At 35.0% G+C, this 21,386-nt stretch overlaps 1 protein-coding gene across 4 annotated transcripts in view; it reads right to left on the bottom strand.

Moving 5' to 3' along the window:
• Positions 1-21,386, bottom strand: part of LNPK (lunapark, ER junction formation factor) — a 52,371-nt gene that overhangs the window by 21,652 nt on the left and 9,333 nt on the right. For all 4 annotated transcript variants that reach the window (XR_003533496.1, XM_027678498.1, XM_027678499.1 and 1 more), the window contains exons 5-11: positions 20,968-21,026; positions 17,720-17,760; positions 11,382-11,462; positions 11,248-11,299; positions 3,900-4,118; positions 809-914; positions 33-103 (exon numbers count right to left, since the gene is read on the bottom strand). Coding sequence is in view for 3 of the 4 variants with exons in the window: in XM_027678498.1 (XP_027534299.1) it covers positions 33-103; positions 809-914; positions 3,900-4,118; positions 11,248-11,299; positions 11,382-11,462; positions 17,720-17,760; positions 20,968-21,026 (629 nt within the window). In the remaining variant the exon portion in view is untranslated. The remainder of the gene's footprint in view (positions 1-32; positions 104-808; positions 915-3,899; positions 4,119-11,247; positions 11,300-11,381; positions 11,463-17,719; positions 17,761-20,967; positions 21,027-21,386) is intronic.

Here is a 21,386-nt window from a genome sequence, read left to right as displayed (position 1 = left end):
AGTAATAGAGTCTAACACAGATTATCTCTTACCTATGTATTCAAACTCCTCCTTCAAAGCCATACCATTGTGGGAAAAGCATTGCTGACATATAAGGGCATACCTGGAAAGTATGAATAATATATAATTACATACCTTTAAGTAATAACACACTGAAGGGAGATGTATTTTACCTTACATATTGACTAATACCTTAGATATTTTCTCTTAAAAGGTAATTTCCACAATGAAATTATTATCCTGGAAAGCAAACTAAATCTGCATATTACATAATAGTATTTAAAGTTGGTTTAAGCACAGTGAAATATTCTTAGCTACACTTTAAACCTCATGGTTCAACATATTTCTAATATCATCAGTGTCAGAAAATAACATCCAAATTAAGTTAATATTCACTAAAATACAGTTAATACGAAAAGTGACCATAGTTAACATGGAAGTTCTGATAGGACTGGACAGTTCTGAAGGCAATCTTAAAGGCATTTAAAATGGATATAAAGCTGAAGTGCTAATGCAATCAGTTCAGGGGGTTTTTTTTCAAAATATAAATCATTCACCCACTTGAGCACAGATTTTTCTTTGTATCACACAGCTAATACCACCCAAAACAGAGGTTAATTTTGCCAAAATATTACCAGTATTCCTGCAAAGAGATACCAGGTGAAACAAGGAGAAGAAGCCATTTAATTATGAAAATTTTGGACAAATTCATTTGCAATCCTTTTAACCTTGACGTCTGGCTTAAACAAAAAGGTTAAGAAGCTTTCTTTCCCCTAAGTGTTTAGTATTTCTTTTATAACACTTTTACCTGTTCTGAGGACCATCACCAACCAAATATTCAATAACTCTATCCACAACTCCTCTTTCTCGAGGAAGAATAGGTCTTGCCAAAGGAGGGCCTGGAGGATGAAGACCTAGGAAGACATGAATTATGTCAAAATTATTTTCAACTATATTATTATATGTGATACTTTACTATGTGTTCTAGTGTAATAAAATAATTGCACCTACTTAACATACATGGTCATATTTCTCAGTCCACTAGGAAAGCTGTAAGATTTTTAAACCTGTGGCAAATGTCAAATGTTGTAAGAATCAAATATTTTCAATAGTGCCCTCTTGAAGTGCTACACACAGAACAAGACTAATCCTGCCATTAAGGCTGCATTATTCATAACAGCACAGCTTTTCAGAACAGGTCTCATCAATACTGGATAATTGATCTAAATGGACTGTCCCAATCTTTAAAAGCACAAGAAAATTTGATCAGAAAATACTGCAACTTACAACTCTTCAACAATAAGTACAAAAAAGTTTCATACTTAATGTTTTTAAAATAGGCCTCATTTTCACAAACAAGAGGACTGAATTCAGGAGATAACCAGCGAATGTATTCCCAAGTTATCCCTGTATTTTGTCCTCAGGCAGGAAGCCAGACCAAGAAAACCTTCACAGCAGCAAGGTAGAACAAATTCAGTGCAATATAAACTGGATTCTGCAAAAGCTGTTTAAAGTAGAGGTCAGGCAAAATGCATTTCCTAAAGGTTCACAGAAACCAGAAAGACTTCTATCAAGAAAATGCACTGATACAATCTGCAATAAAATTAAAGCTCTAGAATAATTTTGTGAATACCTAGCTTACACTCAAATGTTTTAGGCCTATATTCAAACAACCCAAGTTTTCGTGTGACCTGTAAATCACCAATATATTAAAAGTTTCTAAAAGACAAACTAAGTAAAAATTGAATAAAAGTTACCTAGAATGAAACATCACAACATACTCCGAGAACTACTTCAATTAACTGTCTGCTAATAACTCAGACCAACCATCTTGGTTCTCATGCTGTTATGGACACCAGTAATTAATATAAACATCAAAAGCAATCATTGTAGAAAGACTGGTCATTTCTGAAAAGCTTGGCAAACTCTCAACTACCTGCTGGTTATTAATTTTCAAACATATGGGAGCTCTGTGGTAATACACGTTAAATTGATTCTCCTCTACAAAATATAGCATAATGAAAATGAATTATTAATCTTCTGTAGCGATAATTAAGGCTATTCATATTTGTTGCAAGCCATGCATAAACTTACATACAATACTACTCTTATAGATACTGAATTTACACACTTTTCACTACAACTTCATGACTGAGATCCTATATGTCTGGAAGGTTTGGGAAAATACAAGAAAAAGCAGGGCTTCCATATGAGCCAACAGTTGCAGTGGCTCCCATTGCTATCTACGATAAAATAACACGTTTGGTCAAAATACCAGTTACTAGTGGGGAAAAAAGTGCCTGTAAGACATTATCACAAAAACTACACTGAATATTTTAATTCCCAGGCTTAGCAACTGTCCTTTCAAACAAGTCAGTTTCCTTCTTTCTCTGAATCATTTATGCAGTAAAGGCTGAATTTCATCCAGCTTATTCAATGTGCCTGAATCTTCCCTTAAGAATAAAGCTATTATATAGCTGATATTATTTTATCATATAGTCAGCTTCCTTAACAAGGAACATGCAATTTTAAATTCATGACGGAATTTTCAGTAAGCAGGTATCAGCAGATGTGGTTTATAACCAAATGACCAATTTCCTGTGCAAGGAGCTAATTTTTGGTACTTCAAGGTAATCAAGATTTACTAATAACTCACCTTTACAGTTCATAGAAATTTCATAATACAGGCAAAGAACTACTAACAAAAAATAAGGCTTAATGGACTCTACAGAGAAGTGAGACCACAACTTTCCATGATAAGCTTACGCCACTACACTAAACAATGTGAAAAGGTATTTTAAAATTCAGCTTCCCAAGATCTTCCACTAGAGAGCAGGTATATTATGTATAGTCCTACTTTTTGACTGCATCATGGAAATTTGAAAGGAAGGACATGCAGTTTGTAAGACTTAAGTAGCTTCAAGTAAAAATCAGGAACACGGGGCAGAGAAACATATTCTTGATCCCTGTATATACAGCAAAGAACTACTCCACGTTACAGTGGTGGTCATGAGATTCTTGGCAAGTTGGATCACAAGGCAAGAAAGGAGATGAAATGCTTTCTTGAATATAGAAGGAATGCAACTTGCCAAACATCCTGCAATGAATGAAAGGCCTGGCATGAACCCATACACAGCTTTACCATCTATGAGGAAAATGAGAACAATATTGCCCACCCAAAACTTTCAAATTTTGCAATCCTTTCAATATAATTTAGTTCATATTCTATTTAATAAAGTCCATTCCACCTGAACACCAAACCAGAAATCAAGGGAAAAACATTTTCAGGATATGAAACTAAATTTTAAGGAGTACTCAATTCTACCAGATTTCAACCTAGTGCTAAGCTTTTGACTCTTGTACCAAAATAACAATGCCATTTTAGAGTTCAGCTACAACAGAGACAACTTCTCTGTTGTATTTGGTATTTTACACTTTAATCTATGAGTATAGATTGCATGACTATACCTCCTAGAGTAAAAATTTAAATAAATGTCAAGATGTATGTTAAAAAAATATGTGCAGGGTTTAGTGAGAAACATGAATGTATTCTGAAAGTGTTCTCCTCTGCACCTGATTTATATAAGCATAGAGCTCTTCTAAACTAAGAACATAAAAAGGTATGCTATATTGTTGACTACAGAATACTGCAAAGTTTTATTGCCATTTAAACAAAGAAGCCATAACAGTTAAATGAGCTCAGGCAATAGGTTTCAGCATCAAAAGGTGCCAGCTGTAAAGAGTTATGGCTAATTGAATATGGAACTCCTGCTTAATCAGATAACTGCTCTGCTATTTCCAAATGAAATGCCATTTCCATACTGTCTGAAAATGGCCTATTTTATCGGTAACCAGAGAAAACAATATAAACTGTAAATAACATTAAGTGCTCTGTTTACCCATTCCAGGCACTGAAGTAGCAGGGGATCCAGGGCGTCTTGGTAAAACATTCGATTGCAAGGATGGCACAGCAGTTCTTTCTGGGAGTCCGCTCAGACCTGATGAGTCTCTCTGCAGATTAGGAGATGCTGGAACAGGTGACTTGGGAGAACCTTGTTTAGGAGTCACAGGTGGGGGTGTAGAAGCATTTCTTTGAGCTGCAGTCCTCTGACGAATTTCTGACAAGAAATATGCATACTGAATTTAACATCTAGCATTCTAAGCAAGATATTAAAAGTAGTACATTAATATTTTTATTCCAATCAGCAAATTACAGAGTCAAACAAAACCAGGAAGGTCTAAAACTAAAGATCACCAGCTACCTGGCTGAGCATGCCATAGAAGTAAATACCACACAGAATACTGAATTTTAATAGCAATAATCATTAACTGTTACACACTTTGGGCAAAATTCTGCTAGAAGGAAATTAGCAGACACCTTATGATTCTGTTCTCTAAGGCAGAATGTTGGAGATATAAACAGCTAGACTCAAACCACAGTGTACACAACTGACCACTTTTTACTCCATGGTTTAAACATGCTTCCAAGTACTGAGCTTTCCATGGGACCAAAACTGCTCAGTCAGAATCTAAAATGCCCAGGCTAAGCGCCCAAAGTTATTTAAAAAAACCAGATTGGATAAATGAAACTATTTAAAACCAAAAGATCATAGTTTCAGTCACTTGTTTCAGCAACCCTACCATGAAACCACATGCTTGAATTGTCATAGAGCAAGAACGGGCTCTGCTGGAACATGTCTTTACTTTTATCTCTTCTCACATCACTATTAGAGTTACTATTAAATCACTATCATGAACCTATCACTAGGTTTCCTCAGTTGTTCTTACCTGAAGCCAGAATTCTCATTAAGTCCAATGGGAATATCACCACATGAATATATTATGGTTTGAATATTATAATAATCATGCAAACCTGAAGTTCATACACTACTGCAACAAATCAAATTGAAATGAAACCATTGCTTTAGGTCTGCAGACATTAACATGGTTAACAAGTAGCAGCTTAGTCTCTAAAAGGAACAGCCTAAGAACGCCCACAACTAAGACAAGAGTACCCTACAGAGTAGGCATATAGCATTCACATCACTTTGAACAACCTTGCTTGTCTTCCTTCACAACAAATGGAATTTAACATTACATTTGGACTTTAAAATCATCCACACGCATTTCAAGATTAGAGAGATTTTTATCTGCTGACTTTGTGTCAGGCTGGAAGAGTTTAAATGCTTAGCAGGCAGTTTAGAGGTCTGCTGGCAACCAGCCACTGGAAAATGGGTGTGCTGAGTCTGAAGGAATGATCCCTGTCCCCGAAAGTACAACACTACCAGGCTAAGCTTCTGCTTCGGGTGGAGAAGGGGGGAGAGTGTGTGACATCAGCTTACACTAGCTAAGAAAGCGTTGCTATCACTGAAGTACTAGGTCAAACATAAAAGTTCTGTTGGCAAACCACCAACGTCTAGTGCCATGAAAATTGCAACATACATAGGTTATGGTCTTGCCTACTTATCTGTATGTATAAATAAGATTTAATATACGACAGAAGAAAGAATTAAAAATTCCTTTGTAACACCAATAAAAAAAACCCTCAAACTCTTATTAAAATCCACCTAGTTCAGTTTCCTACAAAGCAGAAAAAATTACTAGTTTTCCCCTGCCACCCTTCACATCCATGACCGCATTACTTCACACAACTTCATCATCCAAGTTAGATCACCCGATGAGTATGAAGATTCTGTATTTTAACTTGATTTTAGAAAGTAAAGTTTGTCCCTTCACTATTTAAGCTATTCAGAATCTGGAAACCAGGACAAATTGGTAGCTGTAGAAATTCCACTAAGGTTTCTTTGGTGACTTGTTTCTATTTTGAAAACTGCTCCTGTGTTGAGAGTTTTATCTTAATTAAGTATTCATTTATGACGAACCTCACCATTAAAATGTCTTCAAGAGCTTTTCATGAGAGACAGTAGTAGTAACCTTTCAAGTTTTACTACACTAGAATAACTGCATCATCCTCTCCATGCCATCTGACTAACAGGCATGACTCATATTCAAACAATATATTGATTATGACCCATGATTTATTATCCATTATACTCAAGTTTGTCTTACAGTTTCCAGTCGTGTACTAGCTCCAAAATTTAAGCTAAAGGCATGCAATTTCTCGATTCTTCTCAGCTCCACATATGTTCAAAAAATTAGTGATAAATATAAAGCCTAATTCCACTTGTTCCAAGATCATTTTAAATATCTATAAAGAGACATATTAATCCATTCTCTTTTCATTACAAAGCCTTCTTTATACTGTTTTTTATATAAAAACGTTGAAGATCATGACTGTAATTTCTACATACGGATGTTATTTTTACATTGTGAAGGCTGTCTTTCTAGATCATGTGGTTTAATCATGTTAATTTTGATTGCTTAACAGCTCTGAGTCTGTTTCAATAGGTCATGGCTATATTCATATTTATTCTGAGCCCATAGTACATTATTCCTAAGCAATTTCCATGCTGCCTGCAAGAGCTTTGCCCCTTTTGCCTGTTCTTTCTAAAGGGTCGTTCCTGGCAAGTCTTCTTTAAATGACTTTCAATTAAGAAAAGTTACTGCTACTTTAATAACTCTTTCCCCATATTTTTGTTCCTGCAAAGATGTTGAACCCAACTACTACGGTCAGTATTAGAGAGATGTGCTTCAGTAGTTTTAGTCTTATTACAGAGTTAAGAATGCAAGACTCATTGCTAGTTTCCAAAAAATTATATTGGGTTATTCACAATGCCTTTTTCTTTTTCCTCCACTTAGAAGTTCATTTGGCTCTCACTCTATTTTATGATTCATACTTAAGACAACTTGCCAACACACTGCTGTTCCCCAAGTAAGAGAAGTTACCAGAACCTGCATTATGAGTATATGAAAAATGCTCTCCTTGGCAAGACCTATAGCCCATCCATCCCAGTACTTCATTTCCTAGAGTGGCTGTAGACGTTATTTAGTGACAACACACTAACCTAAATTTCTGTTGCCTACATCTCTGATAACATCCCCAGAATCCATAAACACATTGTCAGGGATGTTAGAGAGCACAGCCCTATATGTCTCATCCATATGCATCACATATGGATCCTGTTACCAATGAACTCCTCTAATTCCTTTTAAACCTGCTGTCCACTTTCACAGTAACAGCCCTAATATTTTTTTGCAGTAACTGAATATAATCTATATACTTCTCAAATTGCCTTATTTTGAGATGCAATGTATTAAAATTGGCCTCTTGCAAAGTTCCAGATTTCCATACTTCCAAGTTCCACGACTTAGCTGAGTAACATGTCCATTGACCTCAACCCTAACACAACATACAGGTACCGCTGCTGTAGTTTTAATGAAGTTTTGCAATTTTCCAAGGATTTTCTTCATTAATGATTTTTGTGTATCCAAAAGCCAACTGCATGAAGACGCTTAAATAACTTAAAAATAGAACTTTTATTCTTAAAGCACACTACAGTTCAAATTCTGCAGTTACCAGCACGGAAAAAGACAGGAGCGTAAGCAGACACATTACTTAGCAGGTATGCTACTCAACTGATGATTCAGTATGATATCTTAAAGAATATTAAGATATTGCAGTGGTGAGGCAGCTGCATCTTTCATATTTACAAGCATAACTATTTTATTTTTCCCCTTACTTCAAAACTCCTTGGTTTTTGTAGAGAAGAATACATCATTTTAAAGAGCTACAGTACAATGCAGGTCAATATATAGTTTACATAACTTGTTGGCTTTAGTGCCAAAGACCAACCAAGCATTTTCTTTCTTCCTCCTCATGCCTATACCCATCCCAGCCTGCAACCATCTGTTATTGCGCTACTTTTAATTCAAGTCATGGAGCGAATTAATTTACAATACAACCCTGCTAACAGTCATATTAGCACAATGAAAAGAGCAGGTATCAACAACAGGATATGGTTGATAAATATGTATTTCACTGCAAATATATACTTACCCTAATTTTCTCTATGGCCAAAGTACTGAATAAGTACATGCTCATTAAGTCCATCCCTCAAAACATTTCTGAATAGATGAAGTTGCACTTAAATTTTCACATTCCTCTCCCTCTAGATTTCCTGGTGCTTTCTTATGCCAAACTCAAGATTGATATGAATCACCTGTTAAAACTACCATTATCTATTTAAGAAGCACATGTCAAAATCACAAAAATTGCAAAAAGAGCTAAATACATTAAAAAATTGGGGCACTACCAACTGTTTTTCTGAGAACTAACTATTATGCAACGCTGGTAGAATCTTTGTATCGATTAGCATGATGTCCAAGTTTCCATTTCAACCATTAAGTCAAAAACCTACAAACTAACTAACCTTTCATCAGTTGTCTCATACACAACATTGTCCAATCTGATTACACATTGGTCATTATTTACCCTGTTTTCAAAAAGATTCAATTATAGAGCTCAAAATAATGACTTCTGCTACTTGGCTAGCTTGTGTCCAAAGCGAGTAAAGAAAAGATCAAGGAAGCTTTATTGTTAATGTGTTAACACACATTTTATTATCCCATATCACTTTAATTCTACCACATACTGCATGCACCAAATTATACCATAACCACAGAAAGGTGTCATCTAGTTACACTAAGTTATATACTGCACAGAACAGAAGTTACTACTCATTTTAGGCAGATATTTAGTGTGATCAGCAATAAGCTTGTAGGTTTTTTGATAGTTAAAAATTGAAATTATTACTGCCTATACCAAGAACAAGATATTCAGAAAATAAGTCTCCACGATTTCACAAGCTAAAGCCAAATGGGGCGTCCCTCCTGAATTATAATGTATCTCCAAAATACAACAGTCTGAATACCCATTTTTACAGAGACAAAAAGCAGTACCAATTCCAAATTTAATGCCTTAGAGAACAGGTTGGAAAAAAGACAATAAAGAAAGTTGTGCTGTATATGAACAAAATTATATTGAATCATACAATTATTTAGGTTGGAAAAGGTCCCTAAGACTATCAAATCCAACCATAAGCCATGACAACTTACAAAATTTATTTTCCAAAATCCTTTGCAAGGCTAAACTTCACTTGTATTCAGGATAAAGCAAGTTGCTTACTTTAAGGTGAATGCATCCGAAGAAGCTGAATGTTACATTTTCTCAGTTGCGTCCCCACTTAAAGGTCTCTGGTTCACACCATGACACAGCCAGAGAGCAGCACTTACATTCTTTGCAAATGAAAGATCCCTTTCACCAAGCCCATGAGACCAGTTTACAGCTAACCCTAAATAAAAACTTCTAAGCACAGTTAGTGTGGGCAAACTCCTCAGCAACAACTGTTTCACAAATCTACTCATATCATACCACACCTATTAATGCCGACCACAGCCTGTAGTGACTGGCTCTCAGAAATAATTCTAAATCTCTCAGAACCTCTCCCTCACAGCCCTTCTAATAACATTCAAGTCATAATCAACACAACACAGCATATGCTGGATCCAACTAACCTGCTTTTGACTGACTCAGAATCCAGGATCAAAAGTAGGGGCACTGTGCTTTGAAAACCCAAACATACATAAGACTAGTTATTTAATAGGGACTGAGCAACTTACTTGTCACCACTGCTACTTACCCAGCCTGGATAGAGGGGAAGAGAACAATCATGTAACTCCTAAGGAGTTTCAAAACTGCTGCTGCTATCTCTTAATAAAGCCAGGGTGACTAAAGACTTAACAGTGTCTTATTTAGAGATAGCTATCTCTACACAGAAACACACATTTCCAGGCTGTTTCCTCCCCTGGTCAGTGTTACTTGCATTCTACAAATAGACCTGTCACACTACTACTGGACTACTCTAGTGGTTTCTAACATATCTCAAGGAGAAGGATGAATTTTATAAAGAGTTTAAAAAATGCCAACCATAGGCTACCTAAACATTACAGTTATGACAGAAAATTCTTGGCAACCACCCATGAGCTGTACTAAAACAGAGAACAGAACAGGGTGTCAGAATGACCCTTCAGACTGAACAAAACTATGAACACTGCAGAAATGGAATGATGGGAGAGACAGGTAAGGAGCAAACTTGAGAAAAAGTTGTTGAGCCTAAGACACCAGAAGAGATTGAAGCTTTACTGCTAAGGTACTGGACTGCAACTATTCACTGTCAATGTCAACAAGTAAGGATGGTTTTAAAATGACAATTTGAAGCTAAGCAAGAAGAACAAAACAGTGGATTTGCTGATGCAGCTTATAAACTCCTTTGTTAGTAAATCCAGGTGCTCTGCGCCCAAGAAAACCAGCACTCCAAGAGTGAAAAATGAAAAAACGTGTTTGGTTACCCACAAAAATCAGACACACAGTTGAAAATTCTAATACATTCTATAAAGCAATCTGTTATTTTATGGAAAATTTTTAAATGCACATCAGATTCTGAAGTTTATTTTGAGCACCAGCCCTTACAGGTTATTATAGTAAGCTGGCTACAAAGGTCTCGCTTAAAGTGTGAGTACCATCTTCAGTATTAAAATGTTTCTTTTATATTGTGTTCATACTAGCATTTTCAGTCTAATTACAGCATATTATACTCAACCTCAATAAAAACATAACAGTAGTTTTTTTTGCATAAACATTTGCATAAATTTCACATTTTTAATGCAAGCATTCTACTGTGAGTGTAGAGGAGATATCTTTGCAGTCCTGAAACCTGTGTGTGCAATCTAGAAACAAGGCTTCCTTGAAATACATGCAAGTTCTTTTCTATTTTATTATTTTATTCAATAGCACCTTTAAATGGAACATCATAAACCAGTAAAGAACTAGCCATTCTTTTCAACTAGAAAATCCCTGATTTCTGCACCAGCTTTTCTTTTCCCTCTCTGTGCACCAAATAGAAGTAGCTTAAACACTGCATTAGGAAAGGTCTAACTAGCCAGAAATAGAAACAGAATTGAAAAACTAAGTGAATGAACATTACATAAGATTTGAAAACACCTTAATATTCTAGAAAAATTGCGAGTATGCCACAAGAAGTTAATTTTCTCTCTGCTTTAACATCAAGCAGCATTAAATATCCTGCTGTCTAGAACATCAGCCTTTAGCAATAGAACTCTTGTGTGAAAATACAGAGCAGTAATGGCCATAGTCTAATGAACAGTCTATTAACCCTAAATAAAGGTCAACTGATTTACAAATTTTATCATAGAGAGACTTCTAGAGTGGAAATTGCTGTGGAAGATGAATATCTATGCTAAAGAACAGTCGTTTTACAGGGCTATTACCTTGTCCAGGTCTTGGGGTTGCAGATGTTCCAGCAGATGGTAGTTCAGTCTCCTGCCAATTAATTATAAATAACATTATCTGAATGTTCAGCTCCATAGTACCTTCCATATTACATCAATAACAAGACTCTTACCTTTGCACTTGATTCTGGATCAAACCTTTCAAGGATTAATTTAGCAGTCTTGTATGTTTCCTTCTCCATTACTTCCTCAAGCTGGAAACAAAAGGTTCCACACATAAATACAGAATTCTTCAAAGTACTTCCCCCCATCATGGCCTCCCACTTACAAGCAACTTATCAATGTTACCAAAAGGTGAAGCTCAGTCCAATGAACCAGTAGCATGTCCAGATACCTGTGGGTTCGCTGTATTCAATGGAAATTAAATTTTGCTTTCAAAAATAGTTTCTAAATTCTAATGGACTACTTGTACTTAACAGCTTTATTGCAAGGAAACACCAAATATTGCTAATTGTTTACATATAATGAGGAGAATAATTACAAGCACCAACTTCAATAATGGAATGTGCAAAAATCTATCAGCCATCATTATTGGAAGTTATTAGACATGACAAGCAAATGACAGGCAATTCCTTAGATTTATTTCCTCATAGTACTTAATGCTATTAATTTAAGGAAGGTCATTAGCCAAGTGCTTTACAGAATAAAGTCCCTGCGCCAATTAACTGCTGTCAGCATTGATTTTAGATTATTTATTAGCAGAAGCAATTAGCTTGCTGCAAATGCTGTGAAAACTCACTAACTAGAGAACAGCCGTGGAATTTGCTCAAATGACTTTAAAGGTTGGATCTCCATCTTTACAGCAATTCAAACTGCTTTTCAGAAAAAAGAGAACATGTTAAGAATTTAAATAAAAAAATTTACTGAGAACTATGCATACTTTAGGGAGTGTAATTAAAGCACTTCATTATTACAGCGTTTTATTTACAATGCACTCAAGTGGCTTTATAGCTAATACATGGGCTTAATTAAAAAAGTAATCACTAGTAAAGTATCATTTTAGTGGTTAACAGCCAACATCAGAAAAAGCTTAACTTTAAAACTGAGATAGTTGAAGTTATGACAAATATCTAATACGTACAGAAATCATAATGTGTTTTACAGTATCTTAAGCAGACCTTTTCTCCTAGATATGCTGACTAATGGCCATGTTCAGCTAAAAGTGGGGAGTTTGTTTGTTCTAAAGTTTGCTGTTGGCATGAACTGCAAAACTGAAAAGGTCAGTGGTCAAAAAATTAAATTCTCTCAAACTCATTTATCACTGCTAAAATAACAAATGGTGCAGGTTAACATGACTTTTATGCCATTATTTAGCTAGTGAGAAACTAAAGTTTCAGCCAATCTGCATATACAGACTGTACAGGGGTTTTACATTTAGACAGACCTCAGAAGCTAAATAATTTAATGGATACTGTGTATCCATCTAACACTCACTCCACCACACACTTCTTGAAGTTTAAGGCAAGGAATACAGGCTGTTAATTAAGGACTGTTGAAACAAAAAGGGAGTGAAAAAGGAAGTAAAAATCAATTTCCTAAACTCGTATTTCAGCAGGACTTTGGAGTTAACCCACTAACTTTGTAAAACAAATGCCACACAGCGTAATAAGATCAGAATTAATGGTCTAATAGGAAAAATAAAGTATTTATTGCTTATAAAAGTAAAAACCATAAGGCAGACTTTTATATAAAGGGGTACGGTTAGTGAGGCGAAGCTGCAAAGCAGGGAAGTGTTAACAGTCAGTGTCAATACCTGGCCCCCCAACTCAAAATTTAAAATAAACAAGTTCACTTTACATCAGTGAACATAAAATGCACACAATTGCCTGTATACCACAAAAGAAAATGATAAATAGCATTCTGCAGGGCAAAGCAACGTCTAGGAAGAGAAAAACCAGAATGCTCCACCATCACTTGACACTTTCCTTATCTAAGGCACTTCTTGCTATAGCAGTACTAGATAATATGGTAGCTATTTGTGGATATTTAAGTTTTGCAAAAACAGTGCCACTACTTTGAAACAGAAAAATTCCAACTCTCAAGATTCAGATGTCAAAGTTATTCTTCACGTTATACAGTTATTGGATAATTCAACAAGTTAGTCTTCATATTTTGAAATTCATATACGGCTTTATAATTCTAGTAAAGCTGAATCTGAACAAGAATTCAGTATCACAACTGACTCTTTAGAAATTTTTTGAAAATGTTTAGAAATTGTCAGGATTTCTATAAGTACATTCACAATTCTCATGCTTTCACTTCTAGGATAGATTTTTCTAAAGTAAATTGAAATTTGGCTGACACTACCAAATTAAGAATCAAAAAGGTCGAAGTTTACTCATTGTGAGCAAATTAGTGTAATTACTAGAAGCAAATAAGAACCTATCTAAAATTTAAACACTAGTTCTATGTTTGCATAGAGAAGAAACTGGCTTGTGCTCTGCCACAGCAAGGTCGTTTATGAATGCAAATCTACATACTGACTTCTGGAGCACCCACCATCCTGAAGCATAATCCTGGAAAGGTTAAACCTAGCGCTGAGTACTGGCATAGTAACACAAACTGCTGAACACCTCTTACTCTTTTTCCATAATACACTCTTCTCTGAGATCCAAAACTTTTCCCACAAAAACATTTTTTATATTCTGCCAAGGGCTAATTCATATTCTATCATTATCAAGCATAAATGCCCAGCAACTAGAATCACAAGTGAAGTCTCTATGAAAGTTAATACCAGTCTAAGCATGTATTTTTCATGGAATTAACCAAATCTGAATAAAGAAGCATGGTCATGTACCACATTCTCTCCTACGAATAATTGCAAGGATTGCCTCCTTTTCAATTGGCAACCAAACAAAATTCCAGTGGGAACAACATCAGTTGCCTATATTGAAAAGCAATATGAGTAATGTATTTTAAGCTTCTTGTAAAAGCAATTTAGCAACTGAAGTCTTAAGTACTGGCACAATGCAAACTACTTATTTGCCATTCTACTATGTGAGTTCATAAATTTAATTACTTGCTATGTCAAACCCAACTATGAAGAGGTATTTCTTTATGTTCGCACAAAGCCATGAGACTCATTTCAGTCTACCATGTAAGATACGCCAGTACACATAGCAAAAGTTTCCTTAAAATAGGAAATAAATCATTTAAGTCACAGTAATCAAGTATACTCTGAACAGATCCACACGAACAATAAAACCACCAAAGTAACTGCTTTGAGTGAACATTGCATAAAAGAACTCACTCATTTGACCCTTCATCAGTAAATACAATTTTTAACTGTTATTTTGAGCTTCCAACTGCATGCTTGCAGTATTCTAACATATACTGGTAACATGTTCTTGACAAAACTGGACTTGTATACAACAATCAACTCCTAGTAAAGTTTTTGTCACATACTAAAGGTTATCAAAATATTAATGGGTTTCTCTGCCTGAAAGGCTGAAGGCATAAAGTAAATTAAACAGTAATTATTTTAAGTAATTCAGAATTCATATGCTGCCGGATTTTTTCCATTACTAACATAACTCCAAGACAGCATTGAACTCTGACTAGTTTGCTGGTTTTTTGGTTTGTTTTTTTTTTTTCTTAGAAGACTAACAGATGCAACTTTCTAAACTCTTATATGGAATGTCTAAGTCTGTCGAAGTCTAATATTATACTCAGACTACTATTCAGAGTATCTGAGCAAACTTCAGCAAGGTTTAATTCTAAAATTAGCAAGGTAATTACTATGCTATCTTCACAGCTCTGTCCTCAGGCTAAGAATTATCCCATCTTTAAGACTGCTGTTCCAGGTAAACTGTCCATTAATTCCCAGTTGTATCAGCTTAATACATGTCCTGTACCCTTGTTTTAATATGCTTAACCCTCTGAACTTGCTCATCTATACATGTTCAGGCTTAAGGGCTGACATCCTCATTAAGTGAGAACTCTAAAGCCAAAATTACAGCTAAACAGTCACGAACACAACCACAGTATCCCCTATGATCAAGGAGGGGGAAAAAAAGTTGTATCTTGTAGTAGTGCATTAAGTACAGCTAATCAATGTAATCCCTACCCCCAGTTCATAATTCAACATGCTTTAAAGTATTCGCTAGGAAAAAAAACAGCACAGAGAGTCAGTTCTGAGAGAAATAAGTATTACACAAACTTTGAGTTGAAGTACAGGATAGACAATACTAATGGTCATTTCCAGATGAAGTATTTGTGTTTGTCAAGTATCTTACCCACACAAGTATCCATATGACTATAGCACCAAAGACAGAATAGAAACTGAACAGAAATTAATTTCTATTGAGCAGTCACTGCACAGCCACGAGGACATCGCATCTAGCGGATGAGGAGCTTACACCATTTACAGGTAAGCCCTATAACAGGCTTATGTCCCTTCAGCCTACAAGTAATATCTGTAGGGAAAATACAAACCACATGTTGGCAAAACTCAAGTACCGTAACATTTTTCAAAAGGACAATTGTCTTCAATATAAGATTTCTCCAGCAATTAGGTAGCTGAGATGCAATAAAGTGAAAAAGCACAGCTGTTGAGGCAGGCTCACAGTGCCTAGACAATAATTTGCATTATGAATAAACAGGAAATACATAATTTACTTATCCTAGATACTAAGATATTTATATTGTGATCCTCAAAGTAACTAAATCTATTTGCAAATCCTGCAACAAATCAGAATTGAACAGGGAAAAACAAATCCTCTCCCTCCCCATTATTTTACTTGAAGATTTTTGTTTTCTTTTACTAAAAAAGTAGGTGTTGCTACAGTTATTCATAGTCAAAGACAGCCCTAAGGAAATCAATCCAAAACAAAACCAAGACTAAATCTGAGTATTATCAAAAATTTTACAGAATGCAATTTTATGAGTGCTTTCATCTAAAACACAAATTATATTGTCTCACTACTTGCATCCCCTTCCTGCTCATTTCAATATGTTCCATTTCATGTATAATTATCAAATTTTAATGCTCAATTGAATGTCTTAAGTTATGATGAAACTCCTAAGTCTTCTAAGTTCCGAGTAAAAAATACCAACATCACCCTGATTCAAGAGGTTAAATAAGTTCTTTATTTCTAGCTCCTTGCTAGGAACCAGGCACACACAAGATCAAGAGATAGTCACCAATTTTTTAGTGCCCTCAGATTGAAAAATAGCTGAGTCTATGTTATTGGACTTCCCAGAACTCTGTTTTACTAATCTGATTTAGAAGTTTATCTTTAATGATAAAAGCTTCAGTTGCATACATACTAATGGCCATTTATATTTTCAGGTTTAAATTCTCCATAGTTACACTATAATTTCATTATTATTCATGAAGTATTTGTGCAGTTTTTTAATTTTTAACTACTGCCTGGTCTTCTACATTATGTTATTTTGACTTCTTGCATATGCAAAATACATATCTACTTCCTGTTTCAACAGTATCAATTCTCAAAGTAAAAAACTCTCCCTTTTCTAAACCAGGGTTTTCCTGACTAATCTTTTATTCAATGCCTTTACTCTGAAGTGCTTCTCACACACAAAAATTCAGCATCACTAGTTCTTCTAGAATAAATATGAAGATTTTCATGATTACAGAAAACCAAACTTAAACTGAAATGAAGACTTTACATTTAAGATTCCAAAAACTGTTTGCTCTCCACTGTGCTTTTCCTGTTCCAAGAACTCTCCCTTCAAAGCTCCCAAATGGCTATGTTAATTGCAAACATTAACTAATTTCAGTTAAGCAGTTTTTCATAAAATAAAATTAACAACATAGTTGTCATGCTCATTTATTTCTTTCTCAACCTCTTTTTATCACCACTCCAAACAAAGGACACATCCATTTAAATATTAGCAAGCCCTCTTTAACAAAAGACAATGACAATTAGGTTACAGGTTATCTTTTTTACATCTACATTTTAAAAGTGACAAAAAACAGAGTGGAAGATGGTGACATAATAAACTCCCTTTTGGTATCTTTGTTGTGGGTTTCCTATTAATTTAGCTACCATGGCAAAATCCAGAAGGTATAAGGTAAACACTTTGGGAAACTCATTAACAATTAACCCTCATAATACAACTTTTGGCTGTTTCGGAGGGAGGAGGGGCTGTTTTGGTGGTGGCAGAGGGCGGAGGGGGAAGTGTTTGGGTTTTGGTTGTTTGGGAAGGGGGGCTGTGTTTTGGTGTGGTCTAAGTTTTGCCTTAGAAGGCAGGAGATTAAGCCAACAACATAAGTTAACAACAAACTTCCTTATGGAATGATTAAGCAGAGAGGAAACAGCTTGGCAATATTACAAACATTGCAAAGGGGGAAAGTTATCCAAGACCTGGAACCTTTTCCATCCTAAATTTGTCTTACTGAGATTAAGTGTTGGTTGAGTGGATGCAAATATCTGGAGAACACCAGTTTTAGTGGACCATAACAACCCAGCTTTTAAGTTTTACTTACTATTTTTTTCTTTTGAGATTTTAAGTCTTCCAGTGCATCATCTAAAAGAAGGACAACATACATTAGTTTTCAAATATAAAGATTTCAGCACACTGACTTTGCCCTGTAAGACCACAAAAAATTACACACTGACCACTACCAATCCTAAACACCAGTAAACTTTGTATAAAATAACTATTTTATGTGAAAATAAATCACTTAAAATGCTGAAACTGCTTATAAATTATAGCCCACCGTTATTACTTCAGAGTTATAACTATTAAAAAATTTTATGTACCATTTCCTCATTAAGCAAACCAATTCTAGCCAGTGCCCTGCTTTGACCTACATTAAAACTGGTACAACAATGGACCAAATACACTCAATCTCATGAGTCAAACTACAGAAAAAAGCTTGAGGTCTAAGCGTTAATATATCTGAGTATCAAATTTACTGGCTTCAGTATGTCACACAAGCTTGTTAACACATACTAGTTTCAAATGCCAGGTCAACTCTGAGCTTTAGAACTCAAAGTATTTCATCCTTTCTATACTTTCAGACTACAGCAAACTCCCCAGCTTTGTAAGAACAGCTACTAGAAGGTCATTTTACTACTAAATGTTAAGAGACTGTTACAACTAGTAGGCACAGCACCCAACCTCTCTAAGAGGAAGGTAAAGAAGAAAAGTCAAATCCACATGAGATTTTCTTGGTAAGTCAATGTTTGCAGCTTGACACTCATAGAAACCTCACTGTAATAAACCATCACCTAATGCAGAAGATGCCCTCTCAATAAAATAGCTTTCTACTACATCCTTCACAGCAAGAAGAGTTTAACAATAAACTTTACAACTTTTCGCCCGCTTCTCAGCTCTACTGAACACTAGCAACTTAATTCCTGTAAAAATATAGCTATTTTTACCCATTTTTTCAGATTTCAAAGAAAGAAAAAGCTTCACAAAACTCCAAGACACAAAACTAAAACCAAACAAACTGAAAATAATTTTTTTGCATCTTTCTTTATATATAAGTAAGTATGTCATACCACTCAAAGTTACTTCAGGAACACCACTACTTGAAAGTAAAGGAACAATTACTTGAACTTTCCAGAATGTAGAAACTCATTTTGATAAAATAAATCTCTTTATTAAATGTGAAAACTACTAAAACTGGGCATGCACATACTTGAAAGTTTATGCAATAAAAGGGGAACTACAACAATCTGTATTAGTTAAGATAAATAGGACATGGAACAAGACCGTATTTAGTACTGGGCTGGACCACAGAAGATGGGCAATTCCAGAAAGTGTGCATCTTCAAATTAGTAAGGCACCTTCCTTCATCAAATTTTATATTTATATTAGAACACAGTCTCTCATGTAGCCCCACACAGATTAACAGCTTGAAATGTACTGCAGTGCAGTGTGGTATCACGCAGCCAAGCAAGCAGCAGATACAGCCAATCATCAACAGCTACTTTAGAAACTGAAACCGCTTTTAGTACCAAAGTGCCTCAAACATCTTCAGACATGGCTCTCCACAAAGCTATGCAACCAGCTTAAAGTGTGGGTGTTTGTTTCTGATCACTCTACTTCCTGTATTCAACAAGAATCTCGTGAACCACTTGCCCCTTCAAATGTGGCCAAATGGCAATTACTACAAAGTACTCTCAAGAAACCAATATATCTCATCTTAATTAAACCCACAGAATAAAAGAACTTCATATTAGAGAAGTCAATACCTGCAATATACCGCATTTATTTTCCCCACACTTTGGGACAGATCGGCCTAAATCTTCCTTAACAGTTGTTTTCCTGACCTGTCTTAAAAACTGAAATTCCATAATCTCTCTACATCACCTTTCCTAGAGTCTAGCTACGAATTTTCCTCATTCAGAACATGGTTCCTAAATCTGATATATGCTGCTTATCCAGCACAGAGCTTTATAGTATTAAATAACCATCTCCAGTGACTCAATGTGTTATATTAACTTATCCCAGAATAAAAGGTTAGCTTTGAGCCACTTAGTTGCCAATTTGCTCTCTCAGCTACACCTTCTCCCACTGTACTGCTGTTAACTCTTGTACCACACATTTCATTTTTCTTTTTCAAATACAAAACTTTTATCTTTGAGGTAAAACACTTCATTTTTATCCAATCTCTGGAAACACACAGATATAATAATCCCTTTTGGCATGTTCTATCATCTATTAAAAACCTTTATACACAGGTTCAACAAAAGCATCAGACTTGCTTGTATGCTCAAAAACGCAATAAGACATTTAAGCAAACTAGAAAAACATAATACTTTTTTCTAATTCAGCCATGAAATGCAAATATATATTCACCTTAGAAATTAAATCACACAGCACCACAGAATAGATGGACAATTTTATTTCTACATAAAAAGGTATGTTTGGTGCTTACATATCAAAACACAAACATTAAGTTTAAGAAAAATTCCGAAAGTGATGTTTAACTCGTAAGCTGTCACAAATTAAATACATCATGCTGTTCTGCAAGTCATAAAACACAGTGCAACACTGAGGTTTTCCTGTATTATTGTTCACATCACCATGAGATATCGTTACAGTCTGGACTGCTTTCAAGGAAAGTCTCAAATGAATTCTAACTACCGCAGACAAGTGCCACAGATGCTGTTTTTACATAGCATGCAGATTTATTCTAATGCAAAATTTAACAACTTTTTATATATATTTGAACACCTGCATTACTTTTTCGTTTTGTTACATGACTTCCAATTTTCCTTAGCGCTTAAAAAAACAGAAACACACCTGCTTATACCTTTCCCACTCAGGAAAAAAAAGCATGCTTTGGAGAACTTGTGAGAGAAAAGCTATCTTGACAAATAAATTAAAACATCTCCTATAAATCTCTTATACAAAACAGATTAAGACTGCTGGGATACTCGCGAGATACAAGTATCAAGGGAACTACTACTATTGTTTATATTTCCTTTCCCCTCACTCCCACTTTTAGACGATCTTTTATTCCATTACACTTTGACACATGCAAAGATGGGAGAAAGTCACCACAATTTTATAAGTGAAGTGAAAAATTAAGCAGTTTCCTTCCTGTTCTTTCATGAACCATGTGGTAGAAACAAGTTCAGCTAATACTACCCATTTCAGTATCAACTAAAAGACTACCTTTGTCTTCCTGGAAGCTAAATGGTCAAAACCATTTACATTATCATACCAAGCATCATTCTTATGTAGCTCCATATTCTTAGAAAAAAAAATACTTACTATTCCTTTCTGTCCGTTTGGAAAAGAAGAAAATGAGCAGTGTTCTTATAAACCAGATTCTTTAAAACAGAAAGAAGAATTATATTAATGAAAATAAATTACAGTATTTCTGAAGTCATTTAGCAAGCAGAACACTTATCAGATGAGATTTTATTTTGCAAATACAAAGAACAGAAATCTTCAAACAATATTTATATAAAAAGCTAAAAATTAAATTAGCATCTTGTAAAGACATCAACATTGCTCTAAATAAAATGCTCTTTTCTATTAAAATTTAACCAAGTATTACTAAAGGTAGAAATACTAAGGCAGCAGTTGCAAGTAACATCATCACTTACTAAAATGTTCAGCTGAAAATTACACAGTCATCACTTCTTATTTGATAGATTTATTATTCATGTTATCCAGAAAACCAAGCT

This window comes from Neopelma chrysocephalum, unplaced genomic scaffold, assembly GCF_003984885.1.
Source record: "Neopelma chrysocephalum unplaced genomic scaffold, ASM398488v2 Primary Assembly neopelma1_44, whole genome shotgun sequence".
Classification (NCBI taxonomy): domain Eukaryota; kingdom Metazoa; phylum Chordata; class Aves; order Passeriformes; family Pipridae; genus Neopelma; species Neopelma chrysocephalum.
The sequence above is the reverse complement of the archived record's forward strand: the minus strand, read 5'-3'. Positions and strand labels throughout refer to the sequence as shown.